Source organism: Rhinopithecus bieti, unplaced genomic scaffold (genome assembly GCF_001698545.2).
Source record: "Rhinopithecus bieti isolate Rb0 unplaced genomic scaffold, ASM169854v2 scaffold_36417, whole genome shotgun sequence".
Lineage (NCBI taxonomy): Eukaryota > Metazoa > Chordata > Mammalia > Primates > Cercopithecidae > Rhinopithecus > Rhinopithecus bieti.
The window spans coordinates 430,082-449,305 of record NW_016815677.1 but is presented as its reverse complement, the minus strand read 5'-3'; the positions used below and the strand labels follow the sequence as shown (position 1 = coordinate 449,305).

General features: G+C 48.2%; 1 protein-coding gene across 3 annotated transcripts in view; it reads left to right on the top strand.

Moving 5' to 3' along the window:
• The window catches only part of FBXO10 (F-box protein 10), a 68,247-nt gene that overhangs the window by 37,530 nt on the left and 11,493 nt on the right, over positions 1–19,224 (top strand). For 2 of the 3 annotated variants that reach the window (XM_017853560.1, XM_017853562.1), the window contains exons 3-7: positions 2,609–3,442; positions 9,329–9,478; positions 12,517–12,653; positions 16,554–16,624; positions 18,881–19,033. In XM_017853560.1, the coding sequence (XP_017709049.1) occupies positions 2,609–3,442; positions 9,329–9,478; positions 12,517–12,653; positions 16,554–16,624; positions 18,881–19,033 (1,345 nt within the window). The remainder of the gene's footprint in view (positions 1–2,608; positions 3,443–9,328; positions 9,479–12,516; positions 12,654–16,553; positions 16,625–18,880; positions 19,034–19,224) is intronic. The other variant, XM_017853561.1, reaches the window with a different exon arrangement.

Below are 19,224 nucleotides of genomic sequence, written 5' to 3'. Positions count from 1 at the left end.
TTTTTTTTTTTTTTTTGAGACTGTCTCGCTCTATCGCCCAGGCTGGGTGAGATCAACCTCTGTCTCCCAGGTTCAAGCAATTCCTGGGCCTCAACCTCCCAAGTAGCTGGGATTACAGGCGCCTGCCACCATGCTCAGATAATATTTTTATTTTTATTTTTTTTTTAATTTTTATTTATTTATTTATTTATTTTGTGAGACGGAGTCTGGCTCTGTCGCCCAGGCTGGAGTGCGGTGGCCGGATCTCAGCTCACTGTAAGCTCCACCTCCCAGGTTTACGCCATTCTCCTGCCTCTGCCTCCCAAGTAGCTGGGACTACAGGCGCCCACCTCGTCGCCCGGCTAGTTTTTTGTATTCTTTAGTAGAGACGGGGTTTCACCGTATTAGCCAGAATGGTCTCGATCTCCTGACCTTGTGATCCGCCCATCTCGGCCTCCCAAAGTGTTGGGATTACAGGCTTGAGCCACCGCGCCAGGCAAGCCTTCTTATCTAAATGCTTATAAAATTACATCATGCTATGTTACCTAAAAGCTTAAAAGCCTGCGTTAGCCCTAGAGTATTTCAGAAGAACTGATGAACTTCCCTGGTGCTGCTCGGCAGGCCCAGGAGAATTTGTTTCTAGAAAGAAACAATGTTCCAGACCCTTCACATTTTGTAATACATTTATTCTTAGAGTAATATTTTGATTTCAGCCTCTACTTCTCCCTCAGAAGTACAACCATAGATCCTTAAGGGATGAGGCCTGGCATTAGACTTGTTCGTAGCCTGCCCTCTGGCTTAGTGCTTAGCATATATAACATACGTTAGTTAGTATTCAGTCCATGATTGTTTTTCACCTAAAGGAGGCACGGGGGCCTGGGATGGTCTTGCCTGAAAAATGCAAAGGCCAAGGCGATTTCACAGCAGTTTTCAGTGACTTCCAAGGAGAACCTTAGCAGTGGCTCTGCATCTCCAGAGAGCTGGCTTTTATCTTTAGAGAGAAAATGGATTTAAATAGCAAGGAAAAATTAGGTTAGCCATAAGGAAGAACTTAGAGAAGTTAAGGGGGCTTAAATTCTGGGACAATCTATCAAAGGTCACTGCTAGAGAATTTTAAAAATTGTTCGGCCGGGCGCGGTGGCTCAAACCTGTAATCCCAGCACTTTGGGAGGCCGAGACGGGCGGATCACGAGATCAGGAGATCGAGACCATCCTGGCTAACATGGTGAAACCCCGTCTCTACTAAAATACAAAAAACTAGCCGGGCGAAGTGGCGGGCGCCTGTAGTCCCAGCTACTCCGGAGGCTGAGGCAGGAGAATGGCGTAAACCCGGGAGGCGGAACTTGCAGTGAGCTGAGATCCGGCCACTGCACTCCAGCCCAGGCAACAGAGCAAGACTCCGTCTCAAAAAATAAAAAAAAAATAAAAATAAAAAAAAAAATTGTTCAAAAAACGTCTGGATTATTAAATAGAACCATGAGATAGTCCCTCATTTGATGGTTCAAATACATCTGATGAAATACGTATGAAATCCAGAAACAGTTCTTTTTCAGGAATAGAGAGTGAATGGGCCTCACCAAGACTGCTTCTCAGTCCGGCCCAGAGAGCCGAGGGGACCAAATGAATTAGGTAGGAGAGTTTGGCACTGCCCCATCTCCACCCCAGACTCTTGAGGACACTCTGCTCCTTGTGTCCCTGACCCCAGATGATAATAACTGACTTTGAGTGCCAAGTTTGTGCCTAGCATAGTGCTTTGTGAACTAGTGAGCCCCATGCTGCAGACAAAGAAACTGAGGCTTAAAGAGGTGAAGTCATTTGTCCAAGATAACACTTGCAGTCAACCCCCAGAGCCCGTGCTTTTTTTTTTTTGACACTGAGTCTCACTCTGTCGCCCAGGCTGAAGTGCACTGGCGCGATCTCGACTCACTGCAACCTCTGCCTCCCAGGCTCAAGCTATTCTCATGCCTCAGCCTTCCAAGTAGCTAGGACTATAGGCGTACGCCACCACGCCCAGCTAATTTTTGTATTTTTAGTGGAGATGAGGTTTCACCATGTTGACAGGCTGGTCTCAAACTCCTGACCTCAAGTGATCTGCCCATCTTGGCCTTCCAACGTGCTGGAACTACAGGCATGAGCCACCACACGTGGCAGAGCTCATGCTTTAAACTACTGTTCAATGCTTCCTGGCGATGGCAGTATACTTTGTCCCCTCTCTTTAGAGACATATTTTGCTGTGCACCACAGGCATCAGTTGCCATTCGGAACTCTTTGCCAGCACATGTGGCCAGGCCTCTCTCACTGCCTGTCCCAGCCCTGGCGCATGGCTTGAGACTTGAGGTTTTAGGAGGAGTCATGATACAGTGTGAACTTCTCTGCCATCATCTACTTGTCTCCCTTCCTTTGAGATTAGAAGGATGGAGGTGCAGGCAGCTCCCGTTTCCCTCCCTCTCTGATGCAGAGCAGCTCCCCAGTTCCTTTTGGGAACAGCTGACGTCCAGACCCCAGTGGGGAGAGGAAGATGATCACCAGAACAAATGGCCTTTCCATGTTCTACCCTCCTTAAAGGGCAGCTAGAGTCCAAAACAAATCTCATCCCTCTTACAGCCATTTTCTTCTTTTCATTCCCCAGACAACATCAGGTCATGTCCAGTTTGACAACTGCAACTTTGAAAATGGGCACATCCAGGTCCACGGTCCAGGTACTTGCCAAGTGAAGTTCTGTACCTTCAAAAACACTCATATCTTCCTGCACAACGTGCCCCTGTGTGTCCTGGAAAACTGTGAATTTGTGGGCAGCGAAAACAACTCTGTGACTGTTGAGGGTCACCCATCTGCAGATAAGAACTGGGCCTACAAGTATCTACTAGGGCTTATCAAGTCCTCGCCCACTTTTCTCCCCACAGAGGACTCTGATTTTTTAATGTCCCTGGACCTAGAGAGCCGGGACCAGGCCTGGAGCCCAAAGACCTGTGACATTGTTATTGAGGGCAGCCAGAGCCCTACCAGCCCAGCCTCTAGCTCCCCAAAGCCAGGCTCCAAGGCTGGCTCACAGGAGGCAGAAGTGGGTAGTGATGGTGAAAGGGTGGCCCAGACTCCAGACAGCAGTGATGGAGGCCTGAGTCCCAGCGGTGAGGATGAAGATGAGGACCAGCTGATGTACAGACTATCCTATCAAGTGCAGGGCCCACGCCCTGTATTGGGGGGCTCATTTCTGGGCCCACCTCTACCAGGAGCATCCATTCAGCTGCCCAGCTGCCTAGTACTGAACTCACTGCAGCAGGAGCTGCAGAAGGACAAGGAGGCCATGGCGCTGGCCAACTCTGTGCAGGGCTGCCTCATCCGCAAGTGCCTCTTCCGGGATGGGAAGGGAGGCGTCTTCGTCTGCTCCCACGGCAGAGCCAAGATGGAAGGAAACATCTTCCGGAACCTGACTTACGCAGTGCGGTGTATACATAATAGCAAGGTGCTGTCATGACTTTAGATTGGTCAGGGGGCTCCTGTGGCTATATGTAGGAAGGGTTTGATGGGGCTATTTTGCATTTTAAAAATAATTTTCTTTAAACTTATTCACACACACTTGACGTCATGTCCATCATCTGATTTGGAAAGGGCAGAAACAATTTTTCTCATTTCACAGAAAGAGAAGCCCAGAGAGAAAACGTGGTTCACTCAGGGTCACATAGCAAGTTAGGCAGAATTGAGACTAGAAATGTGGGTCTCCTGCCTGTTTTCACTAAGTCACGCAGCTCACCCATGTCGGAGTAGGAGAAACAAAGTCTCTGGCCTGAATAAGAGAAAATTCAGGGAGATGTGATTACTGCCTTCACTCCAAACTGGAGTAGGGTTGTTGAGAAGGCTTCCCAGCAGAGGAAATGTGTGTGCTGGGTACAGTGAGTAGAAGGTCCAGAGAAAATTGGACACATGTGATGAGAAGGGGTGGAGAGTGAGGGTGTCCCAGCAGCAGGAACATCCTGTGCCAGGGCCTGGGTGTGAGGTTGGATTCAACCATGCAGTGGGGGTAGGTTGAAGGATGAAGCTGGGGTGAGTAAAACTACTTTACCCAGGCCTGGAATCCCCCGTAAGACATTTGGACCTTATGCTAAGAACAGTCCTTCTAGCCACTGCTGCAATCAGCACCTTATATGTGCTGGGACTTAGGGCACCACAGGACAATCTGCAAATCCTGTAAATGGCTGATGACAGGAAGGCCTTCCGAAGGGAAAGACAGCCCATGCAGAAGAAAGCATGGCATAGCACCTAGGTTCGAGTCTCACCTCTCCACTAACTCACTGTAAACATGACCTTCACTTCTGTAAAATGGAAATAAGCATCCCTATTTTTCTCCTCTCACTGGCTGTTGGAGGTCCCATGCCGGAAGTACTCAAACTAAAGAACATTGTACAAAGGTCACTCATGAGTGTTGCAGGCTTCTAAAATGGTTCATAGCAATCGCATTTTAATTTATTTAAATTTAATTGTGTTTTCCTCAGCCCACTTCCAAAGAGGATTTCAGGTGATGTTACTTTGAAAGCATAATGCTGTACACAGAATAAAAGAAAATGGCCAAATAAAAAGGGAAAGGTGATAGCTTTGCTGTCGTGAGCACCATGTTGAAAGGATCTGGTTGAAGCCCTCAAGGAAGGCATTCTTCCTTGCATAGTTATTGAGAATATGGCTTTGTAGTTAAATTCTGGCTCTGTCCCTTAAGTCCTGTGGACTAATGTTACTACTTTTCTCCGGGACGCTTTGAGGATTAGCTAAGGTCACAAATATGAAGTGCTTAGCAGTGTGCCTGTTATATAGCAAGTGCTTGATAAATGTTTTAATTGACTTATTTTTTTAAGATTACTGCAGTCCAGTTTGAGAGACCCTATGATAGAGGTAAAACATGGGTGGCATAAAAGCCCAGAAAAGTGGGTACCTGACCCAGCCTCGAGGAACCACAGATGGTTTCCTGGAGGAATGGTGCCTGGACTGAGCTGCCCGAAAGAAGAATAAGAGTTGGCAGGGGCCGGGCGCGGTGGCTCACGCCTGTAATCCCAGCACTTTGGGAGGCCAAGACGGCCAGATCACGAGGTCAGGAGATCAAGACCATCCCGCCTAACACTGTGAAACCCCGTCTCTACTAAAAATGCAAAAAAATTAGCCGGGCATCGTGGCGGGCGCCTGTAGTCCCAGCTCCTCGAGAGGCTGAGGCAGGAGAATGGAATGAACCCGGGAGGCGGAGCTTGCAGTGAGCCAAGATCGTGCTACTGCACTTCAGCCTGGGCGGCAGAGCAAGACTCTGTCTCAAAAAAAAAAAAGAGTTGGCAGGGTGAAGATGCTAGGCAAAGGAGGTGTGTGTGAAGGCCCAGAAGTGAGGGGAGACGCACCCTTTCACCCTTTCAAGCAAGGCCTTGATCCTTGCTCCTCCGCAGAAGGCTGTCACCTCTCTCTGTCCTCTAGAACATCCCAGGAGGGTAAAGGCTGCAGGAGGAGCCTGATTGCTTGAGGCTCCAAGAAGAAAGGTGTCGGCCGGGTGCCGTGGCTCAAGTCTGTAATCCTAGCACTTTGGGAGGCCGGGGCGGGCGGATTGCCTGAGCTCAGGAGTTCGAGACCACCCTGGGCAACACGGTGAAACCCCATCTCTACTAAAATACAAAAACAAAAAAAAAAAAACAAAAAAACCAAATAGCCGGACATGGCAGTGGGCACCTGTAGTCCCAGCTACTCCGGAGGCTGAGGCAGGAGAATTGCTTGACCCTGGGAGGTGGAGGTTGCAGTGAAAGCCAAGATTGCGCCACTGCACTCCAGCCTGGGTGACAAAGCAAGACTCCATCTCCAAAAAAATAAAATAAAAAAGAAAAGAAAAGTCTCACTGACTGTGATTTTCTTCTTTATGTGTCATAAATTTTAGTTAGAAGTCAGATAGCTCATGTAGGACAGTGGCGACTGAGGTCAGTAATACTTTGTTTGGAAATGGGCACACCTCTTCTTTTGCCTGGCTTTTAGGGGGTCTATCTAGTTAGGAGCTGAGCCCGTTTGAATTATGGTGATAATAGTATTATCCTCGGCTTCCCGTAGGCTTCAGCTCTCTCCAGCATTACCTCGTGCTACTTTTCTCCGCTTCAGGTCGTCCTTTGCAGCCGCTCCTCAGAGGTGATCTCTCGCTGCTCTCGCCCTCCCCCAGCAGTAGACTGCCATTATTTATCACCCTGCATGATGGCAGGGTTTCTCTCTTGTCCTGGGTCATCCTTAGTCTAGGTAGGTGCTGTGACTGTGGTCTTGAGAGCAGGACTTTTTCAGTGACCCTGGCTCCACCCCAGCACTAGGGGACCTCTGATGATCTGGGCCTAAGTCGCTTTCCTCCCGACACCCCAGAGATAGAGTTTTCCCCTGTTTCTCGATGCGAAAGGTTTGTTCTGTAAGAAAATTAGGGGGAAAGAACACATGAGGGGCTTAATGCCTCTCTCACTTTTGTCCCCAGCCTGCATCAGGAGGGTGCTTTCTCCAGTCTGTCATCTGCCCCCAGTTTTCTCCATGAGCACCTAGTGAAGGCCAGAGAGAAGTGAACAGGTGCAGCTACTCCGAGAGTTTCTGCACTCACACTAGTTCACAGCTGACCTTTAACAGTGCATTGAAAATGTTAGCTGAGTTCTCACTGGCTTGTGTGACACATGCAGCCCTGCATTCAGCAGGGAAGTGCTCAGGCCTCATCTCCTTGGAGGCGCCTGTCTTTTTGCAGCATTCAGGCTAGCTAGTTGTCCAGCAGCCTCAGCTCTGATGGGTTCCAAAAAGGCTATGTTTGTGTATATCATCATCTTTCTACTTTCTCCATCCTAAGCAGAAGCTGAAATCTTACAATTTATACTCTTGTTCTACTTTAGTCTTCACAGAATTTTATCTTAATGCAATATATTATTAGTAGTACACAATTTATAATAATATATTTTATTACTAATCTATAATTATTTAAGACAACATAGATGTATTCCAGATTTTTTATATATTATCATGCTTTGGTATCCGTGGGGGCTTGGTTCCAGGATACTAAAATCCACAGATGCTCAAATCCCTTATATAAAATGGTGTAGTATTTGCACATAACCTGCACACATCCTCCCACACTTCAGTCATCTCTAGATTACTTTAATACCCAATACGATGCAAATACTATGTAAATAGATCTTCTACTGAGTTTTTTTTTGTTGTTTGTTGGTGGGTTGGGTTTTATTTTGTTTTTTGTTTTTTGTTTTATTATTGAGACGGAGTCTCCACTGTGTAGAGTGCAGTGGTGCGATCTCAGATCACTGCAACCTCCGCCTCCTGGGTTCAAGCGATTCTCCTGCCCCAGCCTCCCAAGTAGCTGGAACTACAGGCATGAGCCACCATGCCCAGCTAATTTTTTGTATTTTCAGAAGAGATGGGGTTTTACCATGTTGGCCAGGCTGGTCTCAAACTCCTGACCTCAGGTGATCCGCCCGCCTCAGCCTCCCAAAGTGCTGGGATTACAGGCATGAGCCACTGCATCCGGCCTATACTTTTTTTTTTTTAATTCAGTTTTATTTTATTTTTGAGAAGGGTCTCACTCTGTCGCCCAGACTGGAATACAGCGGCACAATCTCAGCTCACTGCAACCTCTGCCTCCCTGATTCAAGTGATTCTCCTGCCTTAGCCTCCTGAGTAGCTGGGACTAACAGGCGTCTGCCACCACGCCTGGCTAATTTTTGTATTTTTAGTAGAAACGAGGTTTCACTATGTTGGCCAGGCTGGTCTCAAACTCCTGACCTCAAGTGATCCGCTCACCTCAGCCTCCCAAAGTGCTGAGATTACAGACGTGAGCCATCACACCTGGCCTGTTTTTTAATAATTTTTTTTATTATTTTTAATAATGTATATTCAATCCACAGTTGGTTGAATCCATGGATGTGGAACCCACAGATATTGGGAGCCAACTGTGCTTATTAAATATAAAAAGAAAATGTCATTGGAAATATATCCCTTTATTAGCAGGTTGCTGGGTTATGGTACCTTGTTTGAAGGAGGCTTTGTTATACCAATATTTCTAATCATCCCTTGCTTTGGAGTCTCAGTAGTTTTCCACCCCAGGGTGACACACCATGAAAGATTTAGGATGTGGAAGAACAGGTCTTTGTTTTATAAAGTGGAAGGGAAGGTGGGAACGGAGAACCTGTGTGGTACCTTACTGTCCATGCCATTTCAGACAAGTGGATTTTAGTGGCGGTGCACTGGAAGTGGTGGACCTGGAACTTTATTTCATTAAAAGTAGTTGCACCCTTGACCCCTGGGGAAATCTTCACGCAACTTTAGTGCATGTAGAGTTTGAAGACCACTCAATCCCATCTTCCCCTAAGCGTCCTTTCTATCCCATCATCCAGCTGTGCTGCTTGCAGGTTCTGAATACGGAGCACAGGGCCATGCTTTGGTCCAGGTTTTAGTTAAAGGACCAGTGTGGGCCAGGTGTGGTGGCTCATGCCTGTAATGCCAGCAGTTTGGGAGGCCACGGTGGGAGGATCGCTTGAGCCCAAGAGTTCCAGACCAGTCTGGGCAACATAGTGAGATTCCATCTCTACAAAAAATAGAAAAATTAAAAACAAAATTACTACAGCCCACATCCATAGTAAAATAAAATAAACAAAATTCAAAATTAGCCTGTAGTCCCAGCTATTTGGGAGGCTGAGGTGGGGAGGATCACTTGAGCCTGGGAAGTGGAGGTTGCAGTGAGCCAAGATTGTGCCACTGCACTCTAGCCTGGGCAACAGAGCAAGACCCTGTCTCAAAAAAAAAAAAAAACAAAACAAAAATAAAACCAATGTGAGACTGTTAAGGAGTCTGCAGGGCAAAGCCAGGCAGGGCCTGGAGATGGCTGTGTCCTGGGAGCACACAGCGGGAGCATGGCTGTGTCAGCATTGAGGCGTTTCTCTCGCCTGTGGGGTAAACTGCATGGATCAGGTGGTGAGGAAAAGACTCAGGTGTTCCTCCAGTGGTTTCTAAGAAAATATTTGTAGGCTGGGCGTGGTGGCTCAAGCCTGTAATCCCAGCACTTTGGGAGGCCGAGACGGGTGGATCACGAGGTGAGGAGATCGAGACCATCCTGGCTAACACGGTGAAACCCCGTCTCTACTAAAATACAAAAAACTAGCCGGGTGAGGTGGCGGCGCTTGTAGTCCCAGCTACTCGGAAGGCTGAGGCAGGAGAATGGCGTGAACCCGGGAGGCGGGGCTTGCAGTGAGCTGAGATCCGGCCACTGCACTCCAGCCTGGGTGACAGAGCGAGACTCCGTCTCAAAAAAAAAAAAAAAAAAAATATTTGTAACAGGAAAATAAATGGCTTTCTCTTTTCTGCTTAGATCATCATGCTCAGGAACGACATTTACCGCTGCCGAGCGTCAGGCATCTTTCTTCGCTTGGAGGGCGGTGGCTTGATTGCCGGCAACAACATTTACCACAATGCAGAGGCTGGTGTAGACATCCGGAAAAAGTCCAACCCACTCATACTGGTACTTTGTGTTTGTTCCCTATTCAGGGTGACTCTTGGTTTTCAGAAACCTTTTGTGAGGATATTTAAATACACATGGCCCTCTTGTATTTACATGCTTCCTGTTTGCAGGTGGCTCCTGCTCTGTGTGTCCTTGTGACTCTGTGTCTCTCTCTGTGTATTAGCAGTGACTTTGGATAAGTCATTTTCTGGTCATCTCCCAGAAAGGAGATGACCAGAAAGGAGGACCAGAAAGACAGGAAAACCTCACTGGGCCCTCAGCCCTCACATGCTGTGGTTGGCTTTGAGTTTGATAAGGATAAAGAGAATGATGTCTGCCCTAAAGACACTTGGATCCAAAAACAAACAACAGCAGCGAACCCCACCAAGTTAGTTTATTCATTTGTATAAAAGCACATTTCAGATATTTAGTTCCGAAGATGATTTGTTTCATGGTTATTGTGAGGCCATATTGAGATTGATTTTCTACCAGTGTGAAAACCACTTAAAATCCTAGAGTATGTGGCCAGTGACATGAGAGACCAGCTCCTTTTCTGCTCTGGCTCTTCCTGAGAGGCAGGTTTGGGGTTTGGGGGTTTTTTGTTTTGTTTTTACACAGATTTATGGGGTATGGGAGAAATTTTGTTACATGTGTACTGAGAGACAGATTTCCCAGAAGTTGGGAAATGTAACAGACTTTTTTTTNCCCTCCCCCAATTAGCTGGGCCCTCCAGGCCCCCCCCCCCTGGCCGGGGTAATTTCCTTTTTTTTTTTTTTTTTTTTTTGGAGACGGAGTCTCGCTCTGCCGCCCAGGCTGGAGTGCAGTGGCGCAATCTTGGCTCACTGCAAGCTCCGCCTCCTGGGTTCATGCCATTCTTCTGCCTCAGCCTCCCAAGTAGCTGGGACTATAGGCGCCTGCCACTATGCCCGGCTAATTTTTTTGTATTTTTAGTAGAGACAGGGCTCACTGTGTTAGCCAGGATGGTCTCGATCTCCTGACCTTGTGATCCGCCCGCCTCGGCATCCCAAAGTGCTGGGATTACAGGCATGAGCCACCGCGCCCAGCCTATAACAGACATTTTATGGGCTTGAAAAAATAATAGCCACCGTTAATGCATAATGCTTATTATATGCCAGATACTTTTTTAAGCACTTCGTAGATATTTACTTATCATTTAATGCTTACAGAACCCCGTGAAGAATTATTATTATCCCTATTTTGTAGTAAAGATATAGAGCACAAAGAGGCAGAGGATCCTGCCCAAAGTCCTACACCTAGTGACACAGCTGGGATTTGAATCCAGGCAGTCTGACTCAAGGGTGCTGTCTGAACCCATTATATCTTGACTGTCCATAAAGATACAGAGGAAGGCTGGGCACAGTGGCTCATGCCTGTAATCTCAACACTATGGGAGGTCAAGGCAGGAAGATCCCTTGAGTCCGGGAGTTTGAGACCAGCCTGGGCAACATTGCAAGACCCTGTCTCTACAAAAAATTTTAAAAATTAGCTGGGCATGGTAACTCACACCTGTAGTCCCAGATACTTGGGAGGCAGAGGTGGGAGGTGGGAGGATCGCTTGAGTCTGGGAGGTCGTGGCTGCCATGACTATGGCATGGTAGTGAGCCATGATTGTGCCACTGCACTCCAGCCTGGGCAACAGAGCGAGACCCTGTCTCAAAAAAAGAAAAAGAAAATAAACCCAGCTAGCCAGTGTCTCCTGCCAGCCCCTTCCCCTCACTGTGTTTCTGCCACGCAGCTGGTGGTAGATGCATGGCCTTGGCTTAGGAAATTATTGCCCCTCTGGCTAGAGAGATGAGAGAGGTTTGCCCTTCTGAGGATAGAGGGACAGCAGGTGGATGGGGGAAGGGAGTGGTACATTTTAGTCCTGGCGTTGTAAAAGGGTGTAGGGATTTTAACACCACTGCGCACTCCTTTCGGAGCTCTTCAGCCCTGTCCGGGACTTCCCTTAGGCAGTGGTTACCCTGATGAGCCTACCAAATCCTTCAGGAAAATCCAGAAAGATTAAGAATAAGGAGAGTTTGCACACGAAACACTTTAAAACCAACTAGAACTTTATTTCTGTGAAATCGTTTTGGAAGAGATACAGCTAACTTCCCAATTTACAAAGTATAGAATTGGCCTTCTGCTATAAATTAACAATTAGAGTGAGACAATAGTATTATTATTCTAATCTAAAAATATTAAGTCACTGTGCAAAAGCAACTAACTGGAATGGGAAAGAGGAAAAACTAGGCTTCAGATCTGGCTCTTCCACAAATGTACTATATAATCCTGCACCTGTTTTCCCATTCGCACAGAGATGTCAGAAATGAATATCTTGCTGGATGTGGTGGCTCACACCTGTAATCCCAGCACTTTGGGAGGTCAAGATGGGAGGATCACTGGAGGCCAGGAGTTCAAGAGCAGCCTAGGCAACGAAGCAAAAACCCTGTCTCTACAAAAAAAAAAAAAACCAGAAAGATATCTCTTGGCATCCTGTAGCTCATACACCTTCTAAGACCTTATGCCCCATGGGACAGCCTGGCACCTCAGTGTCTGCATCTCCCTCTGACCCTTCCTAAATGAGAAAGGACTAGAAGTCAAATGACTCTGACCCCTCTGTGCATGTGGCTGCTTTAGGACTGCACTTGGCCAACATTTGGTTGCCCTGGGGTGCTGCCCTTCCCCAAGAGATGGCCTCCCTGGACCCTGGAAGTTATGACCTGGCCAAATGATTGTGTGTTTGGGGGACTCATTAGAGGCTCTGAAACTTTCGGTAGCCTGCCTTGCAGGTGAAGACCAAGAGCCCTCCTAAGAGGCTGGGCAGCGAAGACTCCAATCTTCATAGTCTCCCTTACAGGTTTTGATGTGTGTACTGGTGCAGGAAGGGCATGGTGGCAGCACGACCCGTTCCCTTTGTCACGGGCTAGGGATCTTACAGTGACGTCATTTTTTCCACTGTGTTCATCCCGCCGCGGAGATGTGGGCGGCAGTTGGGCACTCTGCTTCTCACTGGCATGTCTGATCTGGCTTCTGTGGTGTCTCATTTTCACTTGCAGTGTAACCAGATCCACCATGGCCTTCGCTCTGGCATTGTCGTCCTTGGCAATGGGAAAGGCATCATCCGGAACAATCAAATCTTTTCCAATAAGGAGGCTGGCATTTACATCCTATACCACGGAAACCCCGTCGTGAGGTGTGTGCTGCTGTTTCCCTCCTTTGTCTTTGTTAACCTCCTCCCTGTCTCTCCTCCATTTGAAAACACTCTTTACGGAAACAACTGTACAGATGCAAGCAGAGAAGAGACTTCACTCATCATCCCACACCAGTAACACGGCTGCTTTTGTGTTTATGTGCCCTTCCAGTTAACTCTGTGTAGGCGTTCTATTCGGCAGTCACTACTGAGCACTTCCAACATGGGCAGAGTCTGCTCCCTGGGAGCTTACTCTAGCCTGGAGAAATGGGCACAGAAGTACCCCAAGGCAGGAATGGAACATAGATTTCAGCTCACCTAACAATTTCAGTTAGTTGCTAGTGGTGACTGGGGGAGCTGTGTCAACATCCTGGTGCTGGCCCTGGCCTCAGCACGAAAGCATGCTATGGTCAGGGACTGACATAAGTGATAGGTGGGAGGTGGCAGTGGCAGTCCTGGGACCCTGTCTGCCGTCGCAGTTCTAGTATGGGGCAGACTGTGATAAATGCTGTCAGAGTGGTACCAGAAGGAGAGACTCATTCTGACTAGGAGGATGTGGGAAGGCCTTATTTAGGAGGTAGCATCAGAGTCAGACTTTGGAATATGGGTAAGACTTGGACTCATGCAGGTGGGGGCAGGGAGGGGTCGGTGGATGTTCCTAGTAACGGGAACAGCATGAGCAAAGGCAGCAGGGCACAGCAGATTCAGGGGTTAGCAAACTGTTCATGGTGGCTTGAGAAAAAATCTGACATGGTGTGACAGTGCTATAGAATATTTTAAATTGGGACAGTCCCAGAATATCTTGGGCCCTGTGGTCACCGCAGCGTGACCCTTGATGTCCTTGTGGCAGACCATCTGTACCACACAGCAGAGTGGAAAGGAATGATGGAAAGAAAGGCTTGGGCCAGATGAGGAAGGCCTTACGCAGACCAAGCTGAGGCTGGGGAGCCTGTTCTGTCTACACAGCAGGGACTCATTAAAGGCTCTGAGCAGAAGACTCACACAGTTATGTCTGTGCTTTAGGAGAATAGCTGGCATTAATGGGCAGCAAGTATATTCAGAGCGCTTTCCCCCCGCATTATTCCATAGGTACTTTGTTTCCATGTTGTCGTATGCATGGCCTTTATATTCATCGTCTTGGAAAGTTTCACCATATTCCAGTATTTTGATATGCCATACTTTTTGAACCAGACCTAATTGCTGGTTCAAAAATTATGGAACATAATCCTGTTTTTCACTGTTACAGACAGCTTACTAAAAACAATTAGTGGTCATAGAGCTCTTTCCCTTCTTCTGCATTATTGCCTGAACAGAACAGTATTTGTATGTATGTGTGCCGTTCACTGACCACACATTCCAGCCACCCTGTATAAGGCGGCAGTGATATACAACATGTACAAGAACAGTCCCTGCCTCGTGGAGTTGACAGTCTCATGCTGGAGACGGACACACACTCACACAGCCATGATGGAAGACTCACCAAAATGAGCACTTTACTAGGCGTTCGTGCAGACTGCCTGAAGAGCTCAGCCGTGATCTCAGCTGAGCATGTCAGGGAGCTGACATTTGAGTTGTGCTTCAAAGATAAATAGGATTTTATGGCCAGGGGAAAGGCATTCTGGGCCAGAGGCAGTGAAATTCAGGGTATGTCTGAGAAAATGGTGAGAAATGTGGTGTGTCCGGGCACGAGATGCCAGAGGGATAGTGCAAAGGCAGGCTGCTGCTGGACGGCAGAGGACCTTGAATGCCAAGTGCGATAGGCAGAATAATGGCCCCAAAGATGTCCATGTCTTAGTCCCTGAGCCCTGTGCATATGTTGCCTTACAAGGCAGGAGGAACTTTGCAGACTTGATTGAGTGAAGGGCCTTGGAGAAAGATGAAAGGAGGTTATTTTGGATGATACAGGTGGGCCCAGTGTAACCACAGGCCCTTATGAGAAGGAAGCAGGGGAATCAGATTAAGAGAGCAGGGGCCGGGTGCGGTGACTCATGCCTGTAATCCCAACACTTTGGGAGGCCAAGGTGAGTGGATCACTTGAGGTCAGGAGTTCGAGACCAGCCTGGCCAACACGGTGAAACCCCATCTCTACTAAAATACAAAATTAGCCAGGCGTGGTGGCAGGTGCCTGTAATCCCAGCTACTCGGAAGGCTGAGGCAGGAGAATCGTTTGAATCCGGGAGGTGGAGGTTGCAGTGAGCTGAGATCGTGCCACTGCACTCCAGCCTGGGTGACAAGAGCGAGACTCCATCTCAAAAAAATAAATAAAATAAAATAAAAAATAAGAGAGCAGGAGATGTGAGGACAGAAGCAGATGTCAGAGTGATGAGGCCACAGCCCAAGAAGTGCAGGCGGCCTCTAGGAGCTGGAAAGGATGAGGAATGGATTCTCCCTGGAGCCTCCAGATAGAACACAGGTCTGCTGACACTTTGATTTTAGCCCTGAGAAACCCATTTTCAACTTCTGACCTCCTGAACTGAAAGACAGAAATTTGTATTGTTTTAAGCCACCAAATTTGTGGTAGTTTGTTATAGTAACAATAGGAAACTAATACACCAAGCTGAAAAGTCTGGGCTTTACCTTGGGGATGCTGGGGAACCATTAAAGAGTTTTGGGTGAGGAATATCGTAATCAGATCAGTGTTAGGTTTATAAAACATAGTCATCTTGAGAGAATAAGTTGTGCTTTTTTCCTTTGTTTCTTTGCAATGAGAGATAAGAGTCTGGAGCAGGATACAGAATGAAGTTTAAGATCCCTGAAATGGTCTGGATGAGACAAACCATAGCATATATTTTTGCCACATAAAGTTACGTAACCTATTATGTTTCTCTTTTTTCCTTGGATGCAGAGAAGTACAGGGCTCAAATCGTGCTCATCTGCAGTTAATATCCCATCCCGGGCTCTTAGTACACTGATCCGTCCCCTTCTTCTCAATGTTTTCTCATCCCTCCTGTATCTTTATTCTGCCTGCCCCATGTACACACATACACGTTTCTCCAAGTGGCCACGGATCCTTTCTGGAGGTGAGATTTATAGTAAAAATATGCCAGGGCTCAGTTACTCACGCCGGTAGTCCCAGCTACTTGGGAGGCTGAGGTGGGAGGATCACTTGAGTGCAAGAGGTCGAGGCTAGCCTGAGCAACATAGCGAGAACCCATGTCTTAAAAAAAATTGTAAACATTTTCTGGCTCAAACATTTGAGGGTTGGATAAAATACATATAAGGCCAGGCACGGAGGCTCATGCCTATAATCACAGAACTTTAGGAGGCTGAGGCGGACGGATCACTTGAGGCCAGGAGTTTGAGACCAGCCTGGGCAACATAGCAAAACCCCAGCTCTACAAAAAATACAAAAAATTAGCTGGATGTAGTGGTGCACACGTGTAGTCCAGGCTGAGGCATGAACATCGCTTGAACCCAAGAGGTGGAGGTTGCAGTGAGCTGAGATTGTGCCACTGCACTCCAGCATGGGCAACAGAGCAAGACCTCAAAAACAAAACAAAACAAAAAATATGTGTGTGTGTATATATGCATGGGTATATATGTAGATGACAGTCAAGTGAGGCTACAGTGAACTGGATATCATTGTGCGTATATAGCATAGTTGGGGGTTTAGTTTTTGGTGAAGCTGTCCCAGTGACAACTAAACATTTCTATATGCCTGGATTATAAAGGGACTTTAGGAAATGCTTTTATGCCCCTGTGGACTTGAGCCATAGGGAAGCTCAAGTGATCTACCACCCCAACCCCCCAAGAAGCTGTGGCTACAGGTGCACACCACCACACCTGGCTAATTTTTCAGATTTTTTTGTAGAGACAGGGTTTCCATGAAAGAAGGCAGTCTGCTGGAAGCATGACATTGATGCCCTGGGCTCACCTCTTTGTTTTGTTCTTCTTCCACTTTAGCGGGAACCACATCTTCAAGGGCCGTGCTGCCGGCATAGCAGTGAATGAGAATGGCAAAGGCCTCATCACAGGTATGGATGGAACTGCCTGGCACCTGGCAGCCATGCCAAGGTCCCCTGGCCTCACCCCCCAGCTTCAGGACCTCACACTGTTCCTTTACCCCCACAGACGATGGCCTCTTTCTCTGACTGTGGGCTGGAGCTCAGGGACGCCAGCTGCATGGTGGCTGTGCTTCTTACAGGAGGGCCTAGCAGAGTGGGTGTCTGCTCCTTCCAGGCCCAGAGTCGACAGGCCATCACCAGGTGGCTCACAGATGTTTCAGAAGCACCGATGCCAGCCACCTATCCGAATCCCTCCTTGGTCTTTGTACGGACCTCTGCCTGCTCTGGAAACCTCTACCCGGCTAACCCCTGCTTATACTTTGGGTCTCAGCTTAATTGTCACTTCCTCAGGGAAACCTTCTCTGACTTCCCCATTGTACACAGATACACTCACTATACCCAGGATGCCTCCTCTCTAGGGCCTTTGACTTAATTTCTTAGTGGTTTGTGGTGTCCATCTCCTCTGTTATAAAGCGGTATATTCCACAAGGTGAGGGTCAAGTCTGTCTGGTACATCAGTGTAGCCTCAGCACAGAGCAGAGCCAGGCCTGGGATATGAAAGGGATTCCACAAATCCTGGTCCAGGGAATCCCCCTGACTGCAGTTACCAGACATGGATTGAGCACGCGTTGCATACAGGCCGCATTCCAGAAGCTACAGTTGCAGCAGTGAACAAGGCTCTCAGCCACTGACATTTTAGGAGAGGAAGCGAATAAATAAAGCCTACATATATGAGCAGAAAACATCCTATCTGAGGGTGACAAGTGCTCTATGGATAATTAAGGCAATAGAGGGACTGGGCGGGCATTTGGGATTGTGTGGTCAGGGCAGCCCTCTGAGAAGGTGACAAGGAAGCCAGATCCTGAGTGGGAGTGGCTGGAGGAGCTGGGAAAGAACCTTCCATGTAGGGCTGCCTGTGAGAACAGACTTAGCATGGCCGAGTGGACATCACTTGTGGGACTGGAGTGTGGTGCACAAGGGGCCTGCAGTGGGGTCATGGAAACAGGAAGAGGCCAGTCACACAGGATCCTGAGCCATTGCACCTCAGTCCCAAGAGGCTGCGTCTTCCCTGCCAGTGTTGGAGCAGCAGTGTCATGGACTACCCTTCTGACCCATGACTCTTTCACCTACCCCTGAGAGATAGTGGCTCCCAGGAGGAGGAGGGGATGGGTGTGGTCAGAGTTCAGAACTGAGGCTGAGAAGGACAGGCGAGGCTAGCGCCTTCTCACAGGCTTGTGGGTAGATGGCCACATTCTGTCTCTGAGGGCTCTAAAGCCAGTTTATTCTTTTTTTTTTTTTTTTTTTGAGACAGAGTTCCATTCACTCGTGTTGCCCAGGCTGGAGTGCAATGGCGCAGTCTCGGCTCACTGCAACCTCCACCTCCCGGGTTCAAGTGATTCTCCTGCCTCAGCCTCCCGAGTAGCTGGGATTACAGGCATGTGCCACCACAGCCAATTTTGTATTTTTAGTAGAGACAGGGTTTCTCCATGTTGGTCAGATTGGTCTTGAACTCCTGACCTCAGGTGATCCGCCTGCCTCAGCCTCCCAAGTGCTGGGATTTCAGACGTCCGGCCTACTCTTTGTTTTGTTTCCTTTTGTTTGGTTGGTTGGTTTTTTGGACACCAGTGTCACTCACCAAAGCTAGTTTATTCTTTTTTTTTTTGAGGCAGGGTCTCAGTCTGTCATCCAGGCCGTAGTGCAGTGGTGCGATCATAGCTCACTGCAGCCCTGACCTCCAGAGTTCAAGTGATCCTCCCACCCCAACCTCCCAAGAAGCTGGGACTACAGGTGCACACCACCACACCTGGCTAATTTTTTTGTAGTGACAGGGTGTCACCATTTTGCCCAGGATTGTCCGGAACTCTTGGGCTCAAGTGATCTACCCGCCTTGGCCTCCCAAAGTGCTGGGATTACAGGCGTGAGACACCGTGCCTGGCCAAAACTAGTTCATTTTTAATCATCAGTCCTCAAGGCCATTGGGTAAAGTAGGTGCCGGGGAGATAGGAGTGCACAAGATAGACACAAGCCTTGCCCTTGGGGAAAGGAGTCAGCAGATAAGTCCCTGAAACATCAGACAGCAGACAAGATTTACAGTGCTAATTGCTGGCAGGGTAAGGCCAGGGCCTCCTGGTCTGGAGTGGCCTTGATCGAAACTGTTCAAGTCCTATTTGCTAGCACTGGAGCTGGCCCTTGGGTACTGACCTTCTTTTCTGCTTCTCTCCATAGAAAATGTCATCCGTGAGAATCAGTGGGGAGGTGTGGACATCCGCCGCGGAGGAATCCCCGTTCTGAGGAGTAACCTCATCTGCTTTGGCTATTCAGATGGCGTGGTTGTGGGAGACGAAGGCAAAGGCCTCATAGAAGGAAATACCATCTACGGTGAGGAGCTTGTTCCCAACTGGGCCAGGGAGGCAGGAAACCCAGTTTCCATCTCCAGCTTGTGGGTCCTGAGAAGGTCACTGCCTTTCCCCGTGCCTCAAAGACCTCATCTGAACAGGCATTCTCAGGCCACAGTCACCCAGGCCCTCTCAGAACAAAGAGCCTCTTATAAATCACGTTGTAGTCCAGAT